The 18,822-nt window shown below is 38.6% G+C and overlaps 1 protein-coding gene across 1 annotated transcript in view; it reads right to left on the minus strand.

The window, feature by feature from the left end:
• The window catches only part of PTPN14 (protein tyrosine phosphatase non-receptor type 14), a 103,141-nt gene that overhangs the window by 25,839 nt on the left and 58,480 nt on the right, over nt 1-18,822 (minus strand). Inside the window, exons 4-8 of the mRNA XM_048936055.1 lie at nt 10,167-10,264; nt 7,659-7,726; nt 4,702-4,772; nt 2,892-2,979; nt 1,501-1,589 (exon numbers count right to left, since the gene is read on the minus strand). Coding sequence (XP_048792012.1) covers nt 1,501-1,589; nt 2,892-2,979; nt 4,702-4,772; nt 7,659-7,726; nt 10,167-10,264 — 414 coding nt within the window. The remainder of the gene's footprint in view (nt 1-1,500; nt 1,590-2,891; nt 2,980-4,701; nt 4,773-7,658; nt 7,727-10,166; nt 10,265-18,822) is intronic.

The following is an 18,822-nucleotide window of genomic DNA, read 5'->3' on the forward strand; positions in this document are numbered from 1 at the left end:
AACAAGGAAATCAAGCTCCGATTCAAGGAGAAATAGATTTTTTCAGTTCTTAACCTGAAGCAGGAAATTTAAAAGCTCTCTTTAAAAACACTGTCTTCAGGAATTGCAACAGAATGTACACTGAAAACGCATTAGCAATAAATACCCTGAACTCTAGCATTTTTGTATTGCTTGACTGCAACCAGATGGAATTTTTTGTTTCCTGCAGTGCCATTCCTGCTGTTTTCAACTTTCCTACAGAGACAGTTCTTTCTAAAAAAGGGTACCTTGTCCACATGGTTACATAGGCTGTGCATACCATGTTAATGCTCTGCTTAACGTTCACACATTTTTTTTTTTCCAAGTAATTGTCAGGTTACCCAAGATTGGAGTTGTAATCTTCTTACAAATAGCTGACAGACAGACACAACAGACACACTGGCACACATTGCATGCAATCCATGGGGATGGAAAGGACTTGTTTGTTCTGTTTGCAGCGTGCATTCCTCTTCATGTCATGGCAGGATGCTTGGAGTGCGTATTTGCAAGAGTAAGGATCCCAGCACCAGCTACCATTTCTACATTTAAGAAACTTCTTGGTTTTGACACTATGTTTTAAGATGCCCTCAGAATGGCACAATTAAAAGAATTATCTAACTTCTTCACGGAATTACACATGTAAAACATCAGCCATATGGGAAAGAGAGACTTGACAATCTCAAAAATAATCATTTAATGCCCTTTTTAGGTGAAAACAAAACAAACAAAGCTAAGCAAAACAACAACAAATAAAAACCAACACCCTTCTTGTTCAAGTCTGCTACAAGCCTTAGTTTATGACTAAAAATGAGTGTACCTCATAAATTAATGTTCAGGTTCACATCCTAACAGCAACAAGGATAGGAAAAATCCACTCCACATTAACACCAACATTAATGGAAACACTCAACAGTAGCAGAGATCTTGCAACACTTTCATACATAACAATTTTTTTTTTGAGTTACAAAACCCACAAGAGAAGGTCAATAAAAGGCTTTAGTAATTATTAAAAAATCAAAACAGTTGTACAAACATGTAAATGACAGGCACACAGATTTCAAAACTGCAGTGAGAAAGTTCAGATTTTTTAGTGGGATATCTAAATATGGAAACCAGATTTTCAGAAACATTGAGTGCCTAGACTGCCAGCAGTGAGGTTTAACAGATTTGCATTCAGATGCATCAAAGAAGCAGACACAAAGGCAAGAGAAGAAAAAGCATCAAAGCCTTGTAAGTAGAACATGATACATGACAGACAACTACATCTTTCTTGCCATCAAACCTATTCAGGGACATCAGAAATTATTCTTTACCACATCTCTTACGGCCAAGAGGCCAATGCTGAAAACAGTGAGGTGACTACTCCTTAGTGAGAGGATTGGGACTATTGAAGTCACATATTTAAGTAAGGAAGAAAAAAAAAAACACACACAGAGCTCTGAAAAGAAGATCACTTTAAATGCTGAAGTCCCTGGCTTTTACCTATAGATCACAGTTGTCCTTCCAATTCTGTTTTTTATGAAGATTCCCATGAAGAAAATACCGAGGTGTATGTCATTTCCATGATTATCCTGCACAAAAAAAGGTATATATTTAGATTAATCAAGAAACTGGCATAGGCATGCGCAAGAACATGTGCTGAGCTACCAAACAGAAGCCATTCTTAAGGATGAATGTGGGACTAACCTTTGACTAACCTACAGTTTGCTGCTTTACAGGACTCTGATTTTCATTATTTCAAAGCACCTAACACTTAGGTGGATTCATTATGTTGATAAGTGAGAATAGATTAAGGCTAAATGAGCCCAAAGTTCTCCTGTAGGAAACAACAAAGGCACCACAAACAGGCATTTGTTATGTAACAGCTCACATACCCTATAACTGTGAGTATAATTATCTAGAATCCTTATGACTCTCAAAAGCAACAGTCCTCATTCACACTCATTATTTCTCCAGTCACCTGATAAAACAGAGAGATTTCAGAATCCAGACCATACCTGGAGATGGAATCCATCTCAAAAACTTTACCCATCACACTTCCTCATTCAAAGTATTCTGTGCATGTCACCCTAAGACGTACTTGTATCTTTATACAGACACAGCCTGCATTGCTTTGCAATTATTGCTTAAATATTCATCTGTATGCATCGTATACCGTCCACTGTTCGTGCAATGCTTTTCAAAAACCATTGACTTTCTGTGTCTACCCATACTTCCTTGCAGGATCCCATATGTGCTTCTGTTGCATTTTACAGTTCTTCTCTTTAAAATGCTTTTTTCTTACTGCTAGAAGAGCTTAATGATGTTGACAAGTTTTTCTACATTTAATCGACAAAACCAACTCTTCGCTAGCTTCACATACAGCAATGGAGTCAAATTGCACATGGCAGAAAGAAGCTTCCAGTAAAGGGGAACTGACCACAGTGCAAATTAAACCTTGAACGACCCCCTCAGTTTTAAATGTGTGGAGGACTTGTGTGTAGGTGTAAGAAATTAAGGAAAGGGTAAAGTTAAGGCTTAATAAATAGCAACTTAGAAAGATAGGAAAGAGGTCTTAGCCTCCTATCCTGTGAAATAAGACCAGAACTGAGGTTTATTTGCCACAGCCATTTTCCCTCAGGAACATCTCAGCTTCCCAAAGGAGCATGCATGGTAGACAGACCCTGGCACATACAGTCTTTTGTGTCAAAAGGATTTTGGTGGAGGGGAAGTGACAGCAGTAGGATACCCTCATGCTGCAGTCTCCATTCAAACTACCAGAAACCATTTAATCTTCTAGAACGGTGAAACAACTCCCAGGTCTTCCGGATGAACAACGCACATGTGTTACAAAGCTCACTGTAGGGGTTTCTTTCTTATATATGCTAACATACCTTCACAGGGAACAGTTCCTGTCCAAACCCATCAAGGCGTTCCACTTCATTGATGTACATTAGCTCAGCCTCTGCTGCTGTAATGCCACTGCAATTGGAGTAACAACAGCAAATGTTTCAATATCACATAAACATACATAAAATACATTAGTAAAAAGAATGGCAGATTCATAGACCACTTCAGAGGATGTTTTGGAGATGCTGCCTAGCAATGTGCAACAAATTCAACTTTCAGTGATAGGATCACAAACAGTAAGGGGTGGAATTTTACTGTACATTGCTAAGGTAAGGTATAAAACATAGTTCAAACTATAGGAGGAATATACTGAACTGATCCATTGTTCACTGCATCAAATGTTTTTCCAGGCTTTATTAAACATCAGGTTGTTGCATTAGACTGTGCCTTTGTGTCTAGTCTTGGATGGCCAATTTGAGCCATCAGAGACCTAATTTGCATTAACAGCATATAAACTCACTGAAGTTGCTTAAAATGACTTAAAAGTGAAGACCTACATTTTCATATTGGCTGCAACCTAGGCAATAATCGAAGTTTTGAGAAGGTTCTCTTTCGTAACAGAAAACAAACCATCTGAAAACTTCTACACACGTGTCTGCACATGCTCCTGTCACAGCTCAGGAATTCAGACAGACTTCAGTTCTCAAAAGCAGGTCAGAATAGATTGCAGGTTGTTCCAAAAGAAGGTCACAATTAATGTTTCTCCTCTTTGCTCCTCCTTAGTACAGCTTACAAACAGAAATATAGGAACTAGACACTTAAGAGAAACAGGGACAGAAAGCAGGTGGAATTTGATCTGCCTGCTGAAGTAAGGATAAGTGTTTGTCCTTTGTGAAGCTGAAATGACTCTAAAGAGCACAGCAGGGGATGGAAATCTTACTTTTCAAATCTGTGAGTTAACCAAGATTGCACAAGCAGCCCTGAGCAAAGACTGAAGAACAAAATGAGGTCTATTCATGGTCAGCTTGGAAGCTAACCCTTTGGTTTGCATCAAAGGCCCAAGCTTACATTGAAACTCAGACTGAGAATGGCCTTCCACTCAGATATTGGTACTTGTACCTTTAGAACCTTTTTTTTTGTTGTTGTTGTGTAATCAGGAATGTTGCATCTTTCATATAGTATTCCAACTACATTTCATATAGATAGATAGAATAGAGCTTTAAATGTAGATTATCAACAAAATATAGATTATTTCCAGTAACACACAGTGTCATTTTTCTAGAGGTTTGAATACCTTTACCATCAGGACACAAAACGATGACACAAAAGAAGTCTATTTACAAAGGAAGACTTCAGGATAACATGGAGATTATTGATTAGTGACTGTGTATTTAAATTTTTCTACAAGGAGACTTAAAACTCAACAAGATAAGGTGCATTTTGTCATTTTCATTTACATTATCTTGGGAGGGTATGTATCCCTCCTTCTCTCGAATGAGAGAAAACCTTGAAGAGACCCCCTTGGACCACCCTGTTCAAGTCATGGGGGTCACAGCCCAGATTTAAATGAAACCAAAAAGAAAAAGAAGTCTAGTACATAACAAGTAGCTTTACACATGTTCCTTTAACCTGATGGTGGAAATGTTCATTTATTTGGGATGGAATTCCATGATAAATTTGTGTGCCCAACAGGCAAACACTAATTAAAAATCCAGCTAGATGTAGCATAACAGTAACATGGAGAAAAGTTAGTTACCACTGCAAGGAAAAGGTGGGGAAGAAGGAGAGTACAGGAAGGAGAAGGGCAATTGAAAAAAAAAGAAGGAAAGGTGAATCTTCACATATCAAGTTCACCTGTGTGTTCGGTGTTCCTGTGCAACCTTTTGAGTCAGTTCCTCCAGGACAGCTTCATCCTGGGTCCAGTCCTATAAAAATATTAAGTACCATTAAAAACTACTCATCCAAAGAGACAGCATAATGCAGGACAGGAATTCCGATGGCATGCTTTAGGGTTGTTTCCTGTTTGTGCTCTTGGAGGCAGTTACAGAGAAGGAGCTTAACACCAACTGCACTGCAAATCCAGGGCACATGTTTGAGCAGGGGTTGCTGAAGACATGCAAGAAAAATATCATGGTCTGAGATGGGTTATTTTGGAGGTAAAATGATACTGTTAAAAAGAGTGCTAAGGTGGGTTTTTTTACTGCAAAAATCAGAACAGACTGCAGAGCATGGATAAGAAATCTTTTCCTGGATAGGGACCAAACAAGCCTTGAAAAGCACTTGGAAGTCTACAAATGAATATATACCTTTCAGAACAGTCCAAAATAATTCACACACCACGCAAACTGAACTTATGGGTATTTCCTGTCCTGCAGGTACTGCCTTCCCAGTGTTAACAGGGATCAAAAACTTTGCTATCTCTTCTACTATGTAACAGAATTCACTTCAAAGTTGTGACACATTTCTGAGTAGAGTTTTTTTCTTCCAAAAATGAGATTATATATAGGGTAGAAAAAAATCTGAAATAATTGGGAGAATCTTAATAAAGGAAGTCTGTTCATAAATTCAAGACAACAAAAAGGAAGCTAAAACATTTTCTTGCAAAATGCCTAAGTTCTAATTTTTACTTTTAAAAGCCTTAAGACTGCATGTAATGTACTTAAGTACACTGCTTGTTTCTTGCGTAGCGAGGCCCTCCCTCTGATATTTGCTTCTGTCACAAAACTATGTGAGAGTGGTAGCGTGCTAATGAAAAATGGCACTGTACATGCCTATGCACAGCTACACACCTGTGGGGTGTACTGTGTACATAACTTTGTTCTTTTCACTACTGAAGAAATGCCATTTGACACACATTGTAGCCTCACAAGATCAAACAGTAAAAAGGTGGCTGCCCCTCCCTCACGCACCATCTCTCCTCACTAATGAATTTATGGCAATGTTCTTGTTGGAGGCTCTTAGTGTGCCTGAGATTTGCTGAAATACTCCCACTTGCTTCAGGACTAGTTTATATCTATAGCACTCAGCAACTGTCACTGAATTTGTGGTGAAGTGTTTACTGCTGTATTACTCACTCCTCCCCAGCAGGGCAGAGACCAGAAATTAAAGAAGGGAAAGAGATGTCTAGAGAAACAGCTGATTTAAGAGTAGTCTCCTGAAGGCTAAGGAAGCCAATACTTTGCTATTCTTGTCAAATTTGTTAGTAGTAGCATGGATGAATGGCTAGATACCACAAAGTAGTAAGAAGAAAGCTTACCACCATACAGACCACAACAACACAGCAAAGGCAGTTGACTCACAACAGAAGTTCTAGGATATTAGCCTGAAAAGTAACTGCTGAACTACATTGAAATGTGTCTTGAAATCTCATTTGGAGGCTTAAACTCTCCCCTATATATATATATATATTTTTTTTAAATAAAAACACCACCAGTATATTGAAAGAACTTTGTAGGTGTAATTTATGAGGTGACAGCTTGACTACACCTTTCTGTCTGTACTTGCAGTCATCATCTTTCCCACTTAAACTACCATACATGCCTTCGTAAGCCATCGACTATATACAAAATCATCAATTACCAATTACTAACAGGAATTCTTGTTGTAACAAGAACAGATGAATAACACCTATTCCTAACAAAGAAGTCTTGCTCCACTAGTCAGGTTAACAGAGGATCCTCAGTGAAAGGTCAATACCAAAGCCCTGATCTAGGTATAAAAGATTCAGATCTCTGCATATTCGTTAATTTCTCCTCTTCTTGCTGATCTTCTTTTCCAGGTGACAATCAACTCTGCCTGCTAGCTTGAAATTGCACTTTCACATCGAGATACTGTGTACACATCACCTCTTTGGACTTGAGAATTGACTACCAGCTTACAGCTTACTGCAGTTCCCACGCAGTCAAAAAGTGAAGGTAAATGGGATGAAATGCTTTAACCATTCTCCTTCTGTCTTTCCACTTACTGAAGGAAACCAGCTGCTTAATTTTTAGGCAGTAACAATTCAGGCAGGGGAAGCCCATCTCACTTCCAGATTTTGTTTCTAGCCTGACAGAATTTCAATTTCTTTTATTTTGTGAAGTTTATGCTCAAGCTCTGTGCTCATGGAGTTTCTGAACTAAAACAGCCTTAATCTAAGGTGGTGGTGTTTTGTTTCTTTTCTCCTTTTTTTTCTCTTTTTTCCTCCATTTCTTTTAATCCATTCTCCCAGATGGACTCATTGTCATGGGTTACAAGTAGTTGGCCTTTATCACCATAGTTCCCAATGCCATCAGTGACTTAAAACACTTCCCTCAGCATTCAAATCATTTGCTTGTTTCCCATTTAAATTTAAAACAATTTCACAGCACAGTCCCTGGAGAACATTTTGAGAATAGATTCACAGTTCACTTCAGTCTAACAGTCAATTGATGTAAAATCACATTCTCTTGGGCAAAGATTGCATGATTTGTCCTGTGGCACAACCTTATTACATCAGCAGTTTTTATATTCCATTGTTTGGCCATGTCACTAATGCTGCAGTACAGTTAATATACAACGTTCTAAACAGCTGCAAATTGTTTTTTGATTCAAGAAAGTACACTTTTTTGTTGATATCTACTCTCAGTGGAGACTTAGCAGGAACTGAAAAAGAGCTAAATTTCTATAGCACTTACTCATCCAGCTGCAATCGAGTATATTGCAGAGCAAGGTTTATTTCCGCTATTAATAATTCAGTGCTGGTGCTTTTATTCTGTTATCAACAAAGCCATCTCTGAGGCATGGAGAAATTAGTCATAAAAGACCACAAGACAGGAGGATAAGGAACTCACCATAGGAAACAAGACATACTCTCGGAGGAAGTCATGAGATTCAAACTGATGATAGTCTCCAAAATCCGCTGGAAAAAACAAGACAATTACTCATTTTAGCACTTTCTACACATATTGAGACCACACTCAGTCTTTGCGCAGATGCTTAACTTCAAGTGGGTGAGTTGTCTGTGAAGCCACAACCCAGAACAAAGATTTCTGTTTGTACTTTAGCTTTTAACACGGAGGTCTGAAAATAAAAGTGCTATTACAAGAGATCAAATAACAGCCAACAAGCAATTTCTCTCTTTTGATCCTTTATATTGTGACCATTTGCAGTGCTTAAACATCAGGAGTGCAAGAGGTTCTTTTCTTACTGTAACCTCAATGAATTAATACTACCATCTGGCAAGACCGCGATACCCCTGTCTCTTTAAAATGGTACTTAATTTTGCTTCTCCAATAACCCCAGCCCTAACCAGGCAAAAAGAATTTAGCCTGCCTCTGCTACAATTCTACATAATTGTATGAAAAAATGCTTAATTTTACAGCCTAGGAAGTGAAGATCAGCAAGTCAATTATATTGAAAAAATAATTTAACAGAGTTTCAAAATTGTAGAAAATGCTTCCAAAAGGCTCAGCTACTTAAAAAAAAAAAAGAAGAAGAAGAAAAAAGAAAATGAATATATATCTGTTAAATACACAACAACTTATATCAAAAGAATATCTTGCCGGGAGGTTTCTATTTTATATTAACTGAAGTGGATCAAACGCCATCTACAAGATTCTTATATTATAGAAGGTGGAAATCCCCACCATAAATCATATTAACTAAACATTCTTTCAAAGCTTCCAGACAACTTCATGTATTGCAGGATGCCAAAAATGCAGTTTCATTTTGTTTTCACCTCAGAGTTATGTTTTAACATAAACAGAAAGAAATCAAAATAGACATGAAACAGACTCTGCAAGTTTGAAGAAGTATTTCAAATATCTTTGGTTGCATCACACAAAAAGGACAAAGGGAGTAATACAAGGTCACGAATAAAGCAAATAAGATTAAGTGCAAGATCTTGATGCAATGGCCTTCGAAATATTGTAGATTACATTGAAAATTCAGGATAACTACTGCAAAATGTTACAGATTAGCTCCCAAAGTCAGCAAAACCTTCAAGAAACACAGGACCAGGCAAACATATTTGGTGCCTATTTATCATTAACTTACATGTTGGCAAAGTTTAGTTTTCTCATATTACAAGATTTAGAGTAGAATCTTATATTCATCTTTTCCATTATTCACAGAACACATCAAGATATAACAGGAAACATTTTTCCTTCAAGCTTTAACCAAGCAATAAAATACTACAACAGAACAACTGCCCTATAAAAATCATATTAATATTATTCTGAATCATAATTGGCATTATTTTTAAGGCACTGCTATTTGACAGTACAATTTCAGAGTACTTAAAAAGAAAAGCGGTTGCTGATACCTTTCTCAAACACATTCAAGGAAGCTGGTACAGACAGAACCCAGAGACCTGGGTTTTCATTTTTATCTGCTGTTCTCTCCATGCCAGAAAAGTGCATGATGATTAACACCTTTGATAACCAATTCTTCAAGACAGTTGCAAAGCATCTTAAAAACTACCAACAGCAGCAAGAAGCAGATCATGGCTGCTCTGGCGCTCCTGCAACTAGAAAGCTTACTCAAAATGGAAAAATGAAGATTCTTAGCTTTCATTTAGAACTTTCTGAAAGTTCTGTATTTTCAGCAACTCTATTTTGAGAGTCAGATTCTCACATACAAAAATTTTACTAGGGCATGATGCACCACAGAACCTGTAAGTTTCAAGAATCAGACCTTCTCATTTGTTATTATATATATGTACTTGTCCCTGTTCCCTGAGAGGTGCAGTGTTGAGCGCATGATTGTTGGAATTTACTTTGAATTCTCATAGTCATGGATAGATTGAAATATATTTTCTACAAATACAGGGCTTCCTTCTTTACCCATGTACATGCATGATCTTACTTTTATTGATGTCCTTAGGAGGCTTAGAATAAAAAGCAGTTTATTAATTTATAATTCATGTAAAAATTATGGTCATGTGTTCTTTCATATTGCAGATAGTGCTACACAGCAAAATGAGTTTTTAATTAAAGGTAAAATTAAAATTGCTCCTGTGCTCTTTGATGTAATTCCACTTTAAACCAGAGAATGCGAAGCAAATTCATTACTGTAAAGCACTTTGTGGCTGGAACTAGAACTGGAGTCTAGTTCAAATTCACCAACATGGCTTTCAGAAAAAAGGAAAGCTGCAGATTGTGATGTGGTCCACCATCCCCTCCCTGAGGGTACAAGCATTTCATCAACACCAGTCCACCCACGCATTTTTAAATATGTAAAAAAAAAACCCTGGCTGTTGTGAATAGGAGTCATACACGGCCCTAGTCAGTACCAGTCAACATCTAGAACAACCCAAAATATCCCAGTTGGAAAATGGCAAGCAGATCACGTCATCTTACCTTGCACTGCTAAAGCAGCTAGTCGAATTCCCTGCTCCAGTGAAGAACGCAATCGGCCATCAAGAATGTCCTTTTTCACTTGTAGGTAATACTGATATCTACAAAGCAGAAAAGAAAACAAACCAGAAGGGCAGTATGTATATACAACTTCTACAGAACAACAGACTACTTAAAGCAAGAAAAACTCGCTACAAACATGTCAGGCAGCTAAACTGCAGTCAGTGTGTGGTTTAAGAAGTTCCACATCAACTGTAAAGTACACAGATGTCAGCAAAATAAATCAAAATGATCCCTACATGTGCAATGTTTCTAGGTGTATGAAAAGGAAAATAAGATGTTCTAGTTTGATTTAAATGTTCTAAACCACACAGATGCGGGATATCTGCTGGGACAACCTCTGCTATAAATTCTGTGCAAGTTACAGAAGACCACGCATTCTACAACTGACACAGAGGCTGTTGCATCTCTGTGCTGTTTTTTACTCAACTATCACCATTTTGATAGGAAAAAAGGAATGTCAGCAATATATTTTGGTCGACCAGTGTAACTTTGTGGCCCATATAGAAGTGTGTGTGGTTTGTTTTTTTTTTAATTGGAATCTTCATCTGTAACGTTGACCTAGACACAGTAAAGCAAAACCAATTTCTAATATCACAAATGTGATCAACAACTAATCACAAGGTAAACTACATTTAGGCACCACTCCAATAAGACCAGTCTGCATGTCCATTCAGTCTCATGCACCCCACCCCTGGACCTGCTGACAGTAACTGATGTGCCTTGCTAACCACAGTCCAGAAAACCCAAAAGTCATCAAATGAAGAAGTGAAGAGGTTTCTTGAGCTGTGACCATACACATCAGTCTGATCCACCCTAACCAGGTTACAAGGCTAGGATGTCCTTTACAGGTCACCGCCCTCTGGTGCAGGCCCTGTCCCTCACCCCCAGCTGCCCTCCCCTGACACAGCTCCATGCCGTTCCCTCAGCCCTGTCGCTGTCACACAGAGCAGAGCTCAGCGCTGCCCTCCGCTCCCTGTGAGGAGCTGCAGCCACCACGAGGCCCCCCCTCGATCACTCTGTCAGAACTGGATTAAGAAAGAAGTCATACACAAGGATGCTAACCAGCCTCAGAGCCTCTGACCATGGCAAAGGAATAGCAGTCAAGAAGACTCAGGACAGTAAATGCCTAACTGGCATTAGCAATGTGAGATGCAGTAACTTGCCACTAGACAGCACCAACGCTCTGAACAGACCTGTACTTCAGGTAGCAGCACCATTGGCAGCTACAAGCAGTGCAACTCTCTCAGTGAAAGGCCTGTGGATATATTTTAATGTCTGAAAAGCTCCCCTTTGAGTTCACGGATTTTATGTGCACTTAATAAATAATTGTTGGGTTACTCATTTTTAGGTTTCCTCTTCCCTCTCACTTCCCCCAGAGAGGAGTAAGAATAACATTGTCAAAGAGGAAAGAAAATATTCATCAGAAGTGCTTAGACATGACTTTCACAGAGCCATGAAGGTTAAATCTTCGGCCAACTTTGAAATTTGATGGAGAGAGGCAATATAAAATCATACTGCTTCTCAGCATGACACCTGTGCTTCAGCCCCAGGCTTCACACTTGCCAAGCCCAAGAGACAAGTCAGCTTGTTTGCAATTCTTTGCAATGACTAACTCTAAATTCTGAAAACACATGCTTTCATGCAAGCCTGATGTAAACTGCTTCGTCAAGTATATAGGTGAGTAAGTGTTTGCTGAATCTGATCTTAAAGACTGTAATCCTGAAGCATGCTATTTATGGCACTGGTACATATATATGCATGAGTTGCACATTCTAGTCTGGCAGAACAAAAGGAAAATCCTCCATCTTCCTTAAAGCTCTACATAGTTAGAACAATTGCTAAAGCAGACACAAAGTTAAGAGACCACACAAAAATGAAAATAATGTAGAATCCTACGACATCCTGGCTCTATAGAAGTCAAGAGTATCACCAGCTTTCATGAAGCCATGATTCCAATCGCAGTACCCCAAAACCATAGAGAAACCATAGTTTGGATTATCTAAGTAAGCATCATGAAAAATAGGATGTCAACGCAACTACTGTAGTACCAAATACTGTGACCACAGCTTTCAAAAGGCAAAGTGATGTGCTATACCTGCAATTTTAGACAGTACTTTAGAAAAATGTTTTAAGAAATCACTTAGCACTTTATGGAAAAGATGCCCATTTGAAGGTGTGCAAACTTGTATCTGATACCAGGTCATGCTCAAAAAATCTTAACAGCATTATTCTACAATATTATGGTACAGCACTGCATTTACTAACACTGTAGTAGAACAAAACACAAGGATTTGTTACTAATAGACTGGAGTCACATAAGGCATGAACTGGAGTCACTAATTCCAATGTCCAGGAAGAGGTGGAGCTGAGCTGTCACTGAATGCCCTGAAGGAAGCTCTGCTCAAAGGCTATAATAGCTCGAGGAGCTGCAGATTCATGGCTCAGTTGTTCTGCAAAACTGTGGTCAGGCTTTCTGCCCAGTCAACAGGGAACAGAAATTGGCCCATATTCTATCTAGGATTCGAGGCTCTTTCATCTGAAATTATGTTAAACATTGTTATTATGTCACTCTGCTATAGCTGAGAATGCTCTTTGTTTAGGTTGCTAAAGTATATCTATAATTTGAAGGCAATTAAACATTTTAAAAATGATTCGGCTATACATTCACTGAGGAAAGCTGTTCCAGAACAGCACATAAAAACATGCATTTCATAAGCCTCTTATTAAGTGGTTTAGCAAGGAAAGCACATGGAAACTGAACAAAAGAAAAGTTTGCAAACTTTATCCCCAAATAATAAAAAGCAAGAAATTCAAAACTAAAACTTACAAAGCTTTACACACAAAATCAGTCTGAGATGCTAGGGGAGCACAGAGAAGAAGAGAGACCACCACAGCCAAGTGGACTGACAGCTGAAATCTCTCACCCTCATTTTTGGGTTAGCAGTTTTTAGCAGAGCCTTTGGGTGCTCAGTACAATGAAGGCTACTACAGTTTGCCAGCCTGTAGCTATTTCCAAAGGGAATGGGAGTGGACAACAAGTCTGAACAAAGCCATAATTATAAGGGTATCATTTCCCACAACTCTATTTAACCATCATAGAATACATGAAGAGTACATTTGCATCTATTGCACTGAAAAGCACACTTTTTCTGAAGTAAACTGGACAGTTATGAGAACATTTGTATTCCAGAATCAACATCTGCGTTTTAGCAATACATAATACGTCAGAGGGTTAAAAACCCTAGAAGCAGGAGATAAGGGTAACGTTTTGAAATGTAATTACAATACCCACATTCTGACTCAGCTGCAGCTGTGTAAACCTATGGAAACTCCATCTGCCCATACAATTCCGCATAGACCTCCCAAGACCAAGTTTCCTGTTCTGCTCTCACTTAAAAAAGAACATGGGTATCCATAGAGTGTCACTGACTTTTCCCTGTACTGCTCAATCACAACTGATTACCCAATATATCCTGTCTGCTGCTCTTCTAAATATGGTGAAAGTAACTCAGCTTTTTTGATTTACACTCTCTTCAATAAGGAATATTTCTCAATACAGTCAGTCATGCAGAACCTGGCCCAATCAACACTGGAAGTCAGATCTGCATGGAGATATTTAAGGGTGGTCTAAAAAAGCAAGAGCATGGGTTAATTTTGCAGAGTCACTGTTGGTGCACTTCATCTTCAGTTTTCCTATTATTAACTTCTACAAAGAACCACCAGGTAAATATTCCATCAATAACTACCCATTATCACACCTACCAAGCAATATCCAACTCTGACAGAAAACACACAAAAACAGGATGAAAAATGCTTATTGGCCAAGGGTTTTAAAATCCACCTACTTCATACACATACATATATTTATATAAAAAGATGACAGGCTAGAGACAAGAAGGATTAGTACTGTTCAAATGCTGTACTGATCAGTCTAGATCTTTGCTATCATTCTCTGCTTTTGTTTTCTATACCTCAGGGACAGGAAGGATTTGGGAAATGCACAATGCCTCTCGAACAGCATCAAAGACTTTTCAAATTTTGCTTTTAATCAGTCAGTATGTTTCCCTGGAAGCTTCAAGTCAGCATGAACAAATGTGTTTGTTTCAATACCAGTAGCTCGTTATCATGAGTACATGTTCAAATGCACACAAGCACCAGAAAACATTAGTTATCCAAGGGGTACAATTCCTTTAAAATTGTTTCTAATGATGCAATTACTGGCTTGACTTTTTTTTTAATAACTCATTAGGTACCATTTAGGCACCAAGCCTATCTCTTGGATAACTGCACAGCTATGTAACTCAACTTCAATTCTGGAAAAAAGAGAGAACTGCTTTACTGTTTCATATGTCCAAAATAAAGTCTTCAAGACTCAAAGGAGAGCTAGATTGGCCTGCAAGTGATTCAGCTCTCTTTGAACTTTAAAAATAAAATAAAATGGAAATAATAAAAAAACCACTATTAGAGTACAAGATGATCTTCAAGAATTAGGGACACAATACAATTCTCATTGAATCACAACAACAGCCTGACACAGGTTATTTAGGTTTACCTCAGAATGGTAATATTCTTCTGAACAGAGACTATGTGTACAGTTATGCAATTATCTGCCCACAGGGGAAGCAATTTCTCATGAACAGAGGACTTTTATCAGGAACTAGAATTATTTTAAGCATTAGCTTTGATATTTGTGAGTTTCTTATTCTTTTTACTCCTTAAAACGTGCCATGATCTTGGCTTAAGTAGCAACAGGATTCCATAGAAAAGTACATGCTACATTTTTAAAGAAATTCATTATTTTAAGCATGTGGTCTTTCAAACTTTCTCAGCCTTTGAGCTGGATGAGTCAGATTACAGCTATTCAATGTGGGAGCAAAGGAACTATTTGATAAAGACAAAAAATATTGTTTTTATTTATTACACGTTTGAGAAAATGATAATATTTAACTCTTCCTGGTTGCTTATCTGAGAAAAACATGCTTTAAATAGAATTATCCTTATTTCATGAATAGAATCTGAAACACGTGGCTGGTGAAGTAACTCAGACAGGAAACCAAGGAAGATTTGGCAGAGTTAGATTTTGTTCCTGAGTCGCAGTCGAGAATGCTGCTTACTGGATATTGCTTATTTGATGCGAGCCGCTTGATATTGCAATAAAATTTGCTCCAAAATCGAGCTGCATTTTTAATGGCAATAAAGAAAGGTAGGTAGATAAGGTTGGTCTCTTCAGATACAATCTTTAGAATATTGGCAAAGTTGGTGTTTTGATTTCTGGGCTTGAGCATGCTGAAACACATTTGGAAGTAAAGATTCCATCAGCACATCTTAATCTCAAGGCATTTTAGAAAAAGTTGTACATACATTGATGATGTCATTGACAGTAATGCAGTGCTACCGTCTTGTCTTTGCCTTTCTAAAAAACTTAGATGATGCTGATAAACACCATCCCTAGCTTGCTCCTCTGCAATTTCATCCGTTTATCTCCCAGCGGAAGCCTGATATTTCGCAGCACTAGACAATAGCCATTTATCTGGGATTTATGAAAGAATATTCAAAAATAGGGCTGTGCTCCACTACCAAAGAACAATATTTTTCGAAAGATATCACTGAAAACAAGTCTGCCACACCCTGCAGCAGATCTTCAGAAAGATCAGTAGCCTTGCCAGAAAGAAGGAGACAAAAGAGTCTTTGTCACACATGCAGAAGGATATTCCTTCAGAAGTGCAAACTATCAATGCCAACAGTAAAAACAGTCATAACAGTTTTTAGGATAGGAATTCCTTCATCAAACAACCCTAGAAGGTAGGTAAAGGTTTGCTCCAGGTACGTGAGAAATGAGATTGTTCAAAAACAGCATCCACCTCTCCTACATCCTGGTTTCCTTAGCAGCTGAGTGGAAAAGATGACGGAAACTAAAAATTAAACGTATGGAAAGATTGGTGTCATTCCTTTTCCCCTTCCAATTAAGTTAGAACAATGCTGGGTTAGCATCATTTTTTATGTCTTTGCACAACTGAAAAAGGAGATCAAAACACAATTCGTACCTATCCCCTCATCTCGATCAAAAGACAGTTCATATCTACCCCCTCATCTCTCAGTCTCTCTCATTTTAGAAGCAAGAGTTTACAGCTAAATGGCAGAAAAGAGAATTTGGATAAAACAGGCTAATTTCACAATGACAGGCATTTCCATTTGTTTTGACATGCAATTTGCAAGCAAAGAGACAAATAATAAACTTGCTTGCTCTGAGAGCAGAGTGGCTGAGGATACTGGGATTACTCAGTCTGGAGAAGAGGAGGCTCAGGGGAGGCTACTGCTGTCTACAATGGCCTGAAAGGAAGTTGTAATGAGTTGAAGATTGGCCTCTTCTCCCAGGAGCAGTGATAGAACAAGAGGATTGCTCCAGGGAGGTTGAATATTAGGAAACATATCTTGGAAAGAGCAGTGAGGCAGCAGCACAGGCTGCCCAGGGAAGTGGTGGAATCACTGTCCCTGGAGGTGTTCAGGAAATGCAGAGATGTGGCACGTGGGTTACTATCCTATTCAGCATTCTTACTGGCAGCACAAGACAGAAGAAATTTGGAGGTTTGTGCAGTGCTGGAGTTTCCCTCTCCCCATGCTGGAGCTGGGGGATGAAGCAGAACCACAGTGTACCATGCTGCTGCTTGCAGGCCCTGCCTTTCTGCAGACACCTTTTGTCTCTAGCCACCAGCGCCATGTCCTGACCCATTGATAAGACCATTGTGAGAAGGGAGGTTAGATTTTAAAGAAATGTTTTGTGAGCACTTTGTTTATCCTGCCTTTTTTTTTTAAAGACCACAAGCACTTACATGCACCCAGTCCCCGTTGAGGCCTGCAGACATGACACGCGCCTTCCAAAACACGTACTGCTTCCTTGAAAGGCTTAGCCAGCAGATGCAACTTTTTGGTATCCACCAATTTCTTTATATTTAAAAAGGAACCCCCAACCACAACAGATCCATCCTCTGTCCTAGGATCTACTCTGTTTTTAAAAACAGTGTATTATACTTTTTGGATACTCTGAGTTCAAATAAACCCACAAATATGAAGCCAAACCTTAAATCAGAAGGCTAGTAATAGCATGCTTTAGCAAGAAAGGGAGGCATGCCACAACCTGATCCTGATTTTCTGCCCTTGAACTCTTGAATTAATTATAACAAATTACAGGGAGCCCCACTACAATTTATAAGCACAATAAACTCCCTCACAACCACCTATAATTTTATCAGGGTTAATCCAAATACCTACAGAATTATACAGTACAAAACTCCAACACACCGTTTAGAGTAAAAAATGTGGGAAGCCATATTCTCTTGCTTTACAAGCCTCATCTCTAAGCAAAGGCTAAGTATGCTCCCTTCAAGTTAGAGTCCAGCAAAGCCAGACCTGGTGACACCACCAGATCGTTAGCAGTTATAAAGGCCAGAGGAGAACTACAAAAATTGCAAAATTTTCAGCTGAAAAATAACATTCAATATAAGCATAAATATCACATGGAAACACTAGACTAGAATATCTGGGATTGAAGAGTTCATTAGCCATGTTTCTTTAAAAGTAGTATGCTGCACAATCCATCTGTTTTGGATTTTTTAGCACACGCTACAATAGTTTTATTGTTCAACACGGCAGTCCCACTGACTTCAGAGTCCTCACGTACTTAACTACATGTTTGCGCCTCCTGAACTGAGACAGACACATCTGGCTACAGAGGTTACAGTATGGGAGAAGCTTGCTCTCTTAACAATTTTTTTCTTAAATGATCAAAAAACAAAATGGAACCAATTCAGTCAGCTGAATTATTCAGCAGACCAACTGTAGCAATGCCATATACTGCTTTTTTTATATAGCTCTTAAAGGCTACGCATGATGATCAGTATTTTCATTCTTGCAGTCCAGTTCACTTCAAACAAACAAACAAAAAGAAACTAAAAACTCAACACAGTGAGGGTGTTGGAGGTAAGGGAAAGATGCAACTTTCCCTAACAGCGATACCACTGGAACTAAACCCAGATCTCTTCTCCATCAATTGGCTCCACAGCTAGAGTGATTATCAAAGCCTACTAGAAAAATCAACTCATGCTAAACTTCCTTCACCTTTTCTTGTGCAGTCTGAAAGAAAGAAAAAAACAAAACAACAAAGCACAACCCACAGTACTTTACAGTTTTTGTTTTGTTTATTGGTCCAAAAACTGCTGGCTCCACCCTCACCTCCTTACGAACACAGTCTCCTCCATTTCCACACAGGATCCTCATGAGGAAACAGAGCGCACACACAAAGAAAACCCTCTTGTTTTTTTCCTATTTTGAAACCCAGCAAAATTTCAGCAAAAATGAGATTAGACAGTAATGTGAATAATAGCTTTGATTTATTTCCTTTACTCACATGTGTTGACTCAGTTCAAAATATGCTGTTCTCTAACCTGAAGAGTATACGCAGCTGACCTTCAAGCTGTCTCCACTATGGGAAAAGGTGGTTTAAGTTGCATGTGGAAGCAATATGAGTCAACAGTTTGAAAATTCTCCTGGTAGCCAGCCAGGTTAATGGCCAAGCAGGTTAGACTATCACGCAAAAAAA

Source organism: Lagopus muta, chromosome 2 (assembly GCF_023343835.1).
Source record: "Lagopus muta isolate bLagMut1 chromosome 2, bLagMut1 primary, whole genome shotgun sequence".
Lineage (NCBI taxonomy): Eukaryota > Metazoa > Chordata > Aves > Galliformes > Phasianidae > Lagopus > Lagopus muta.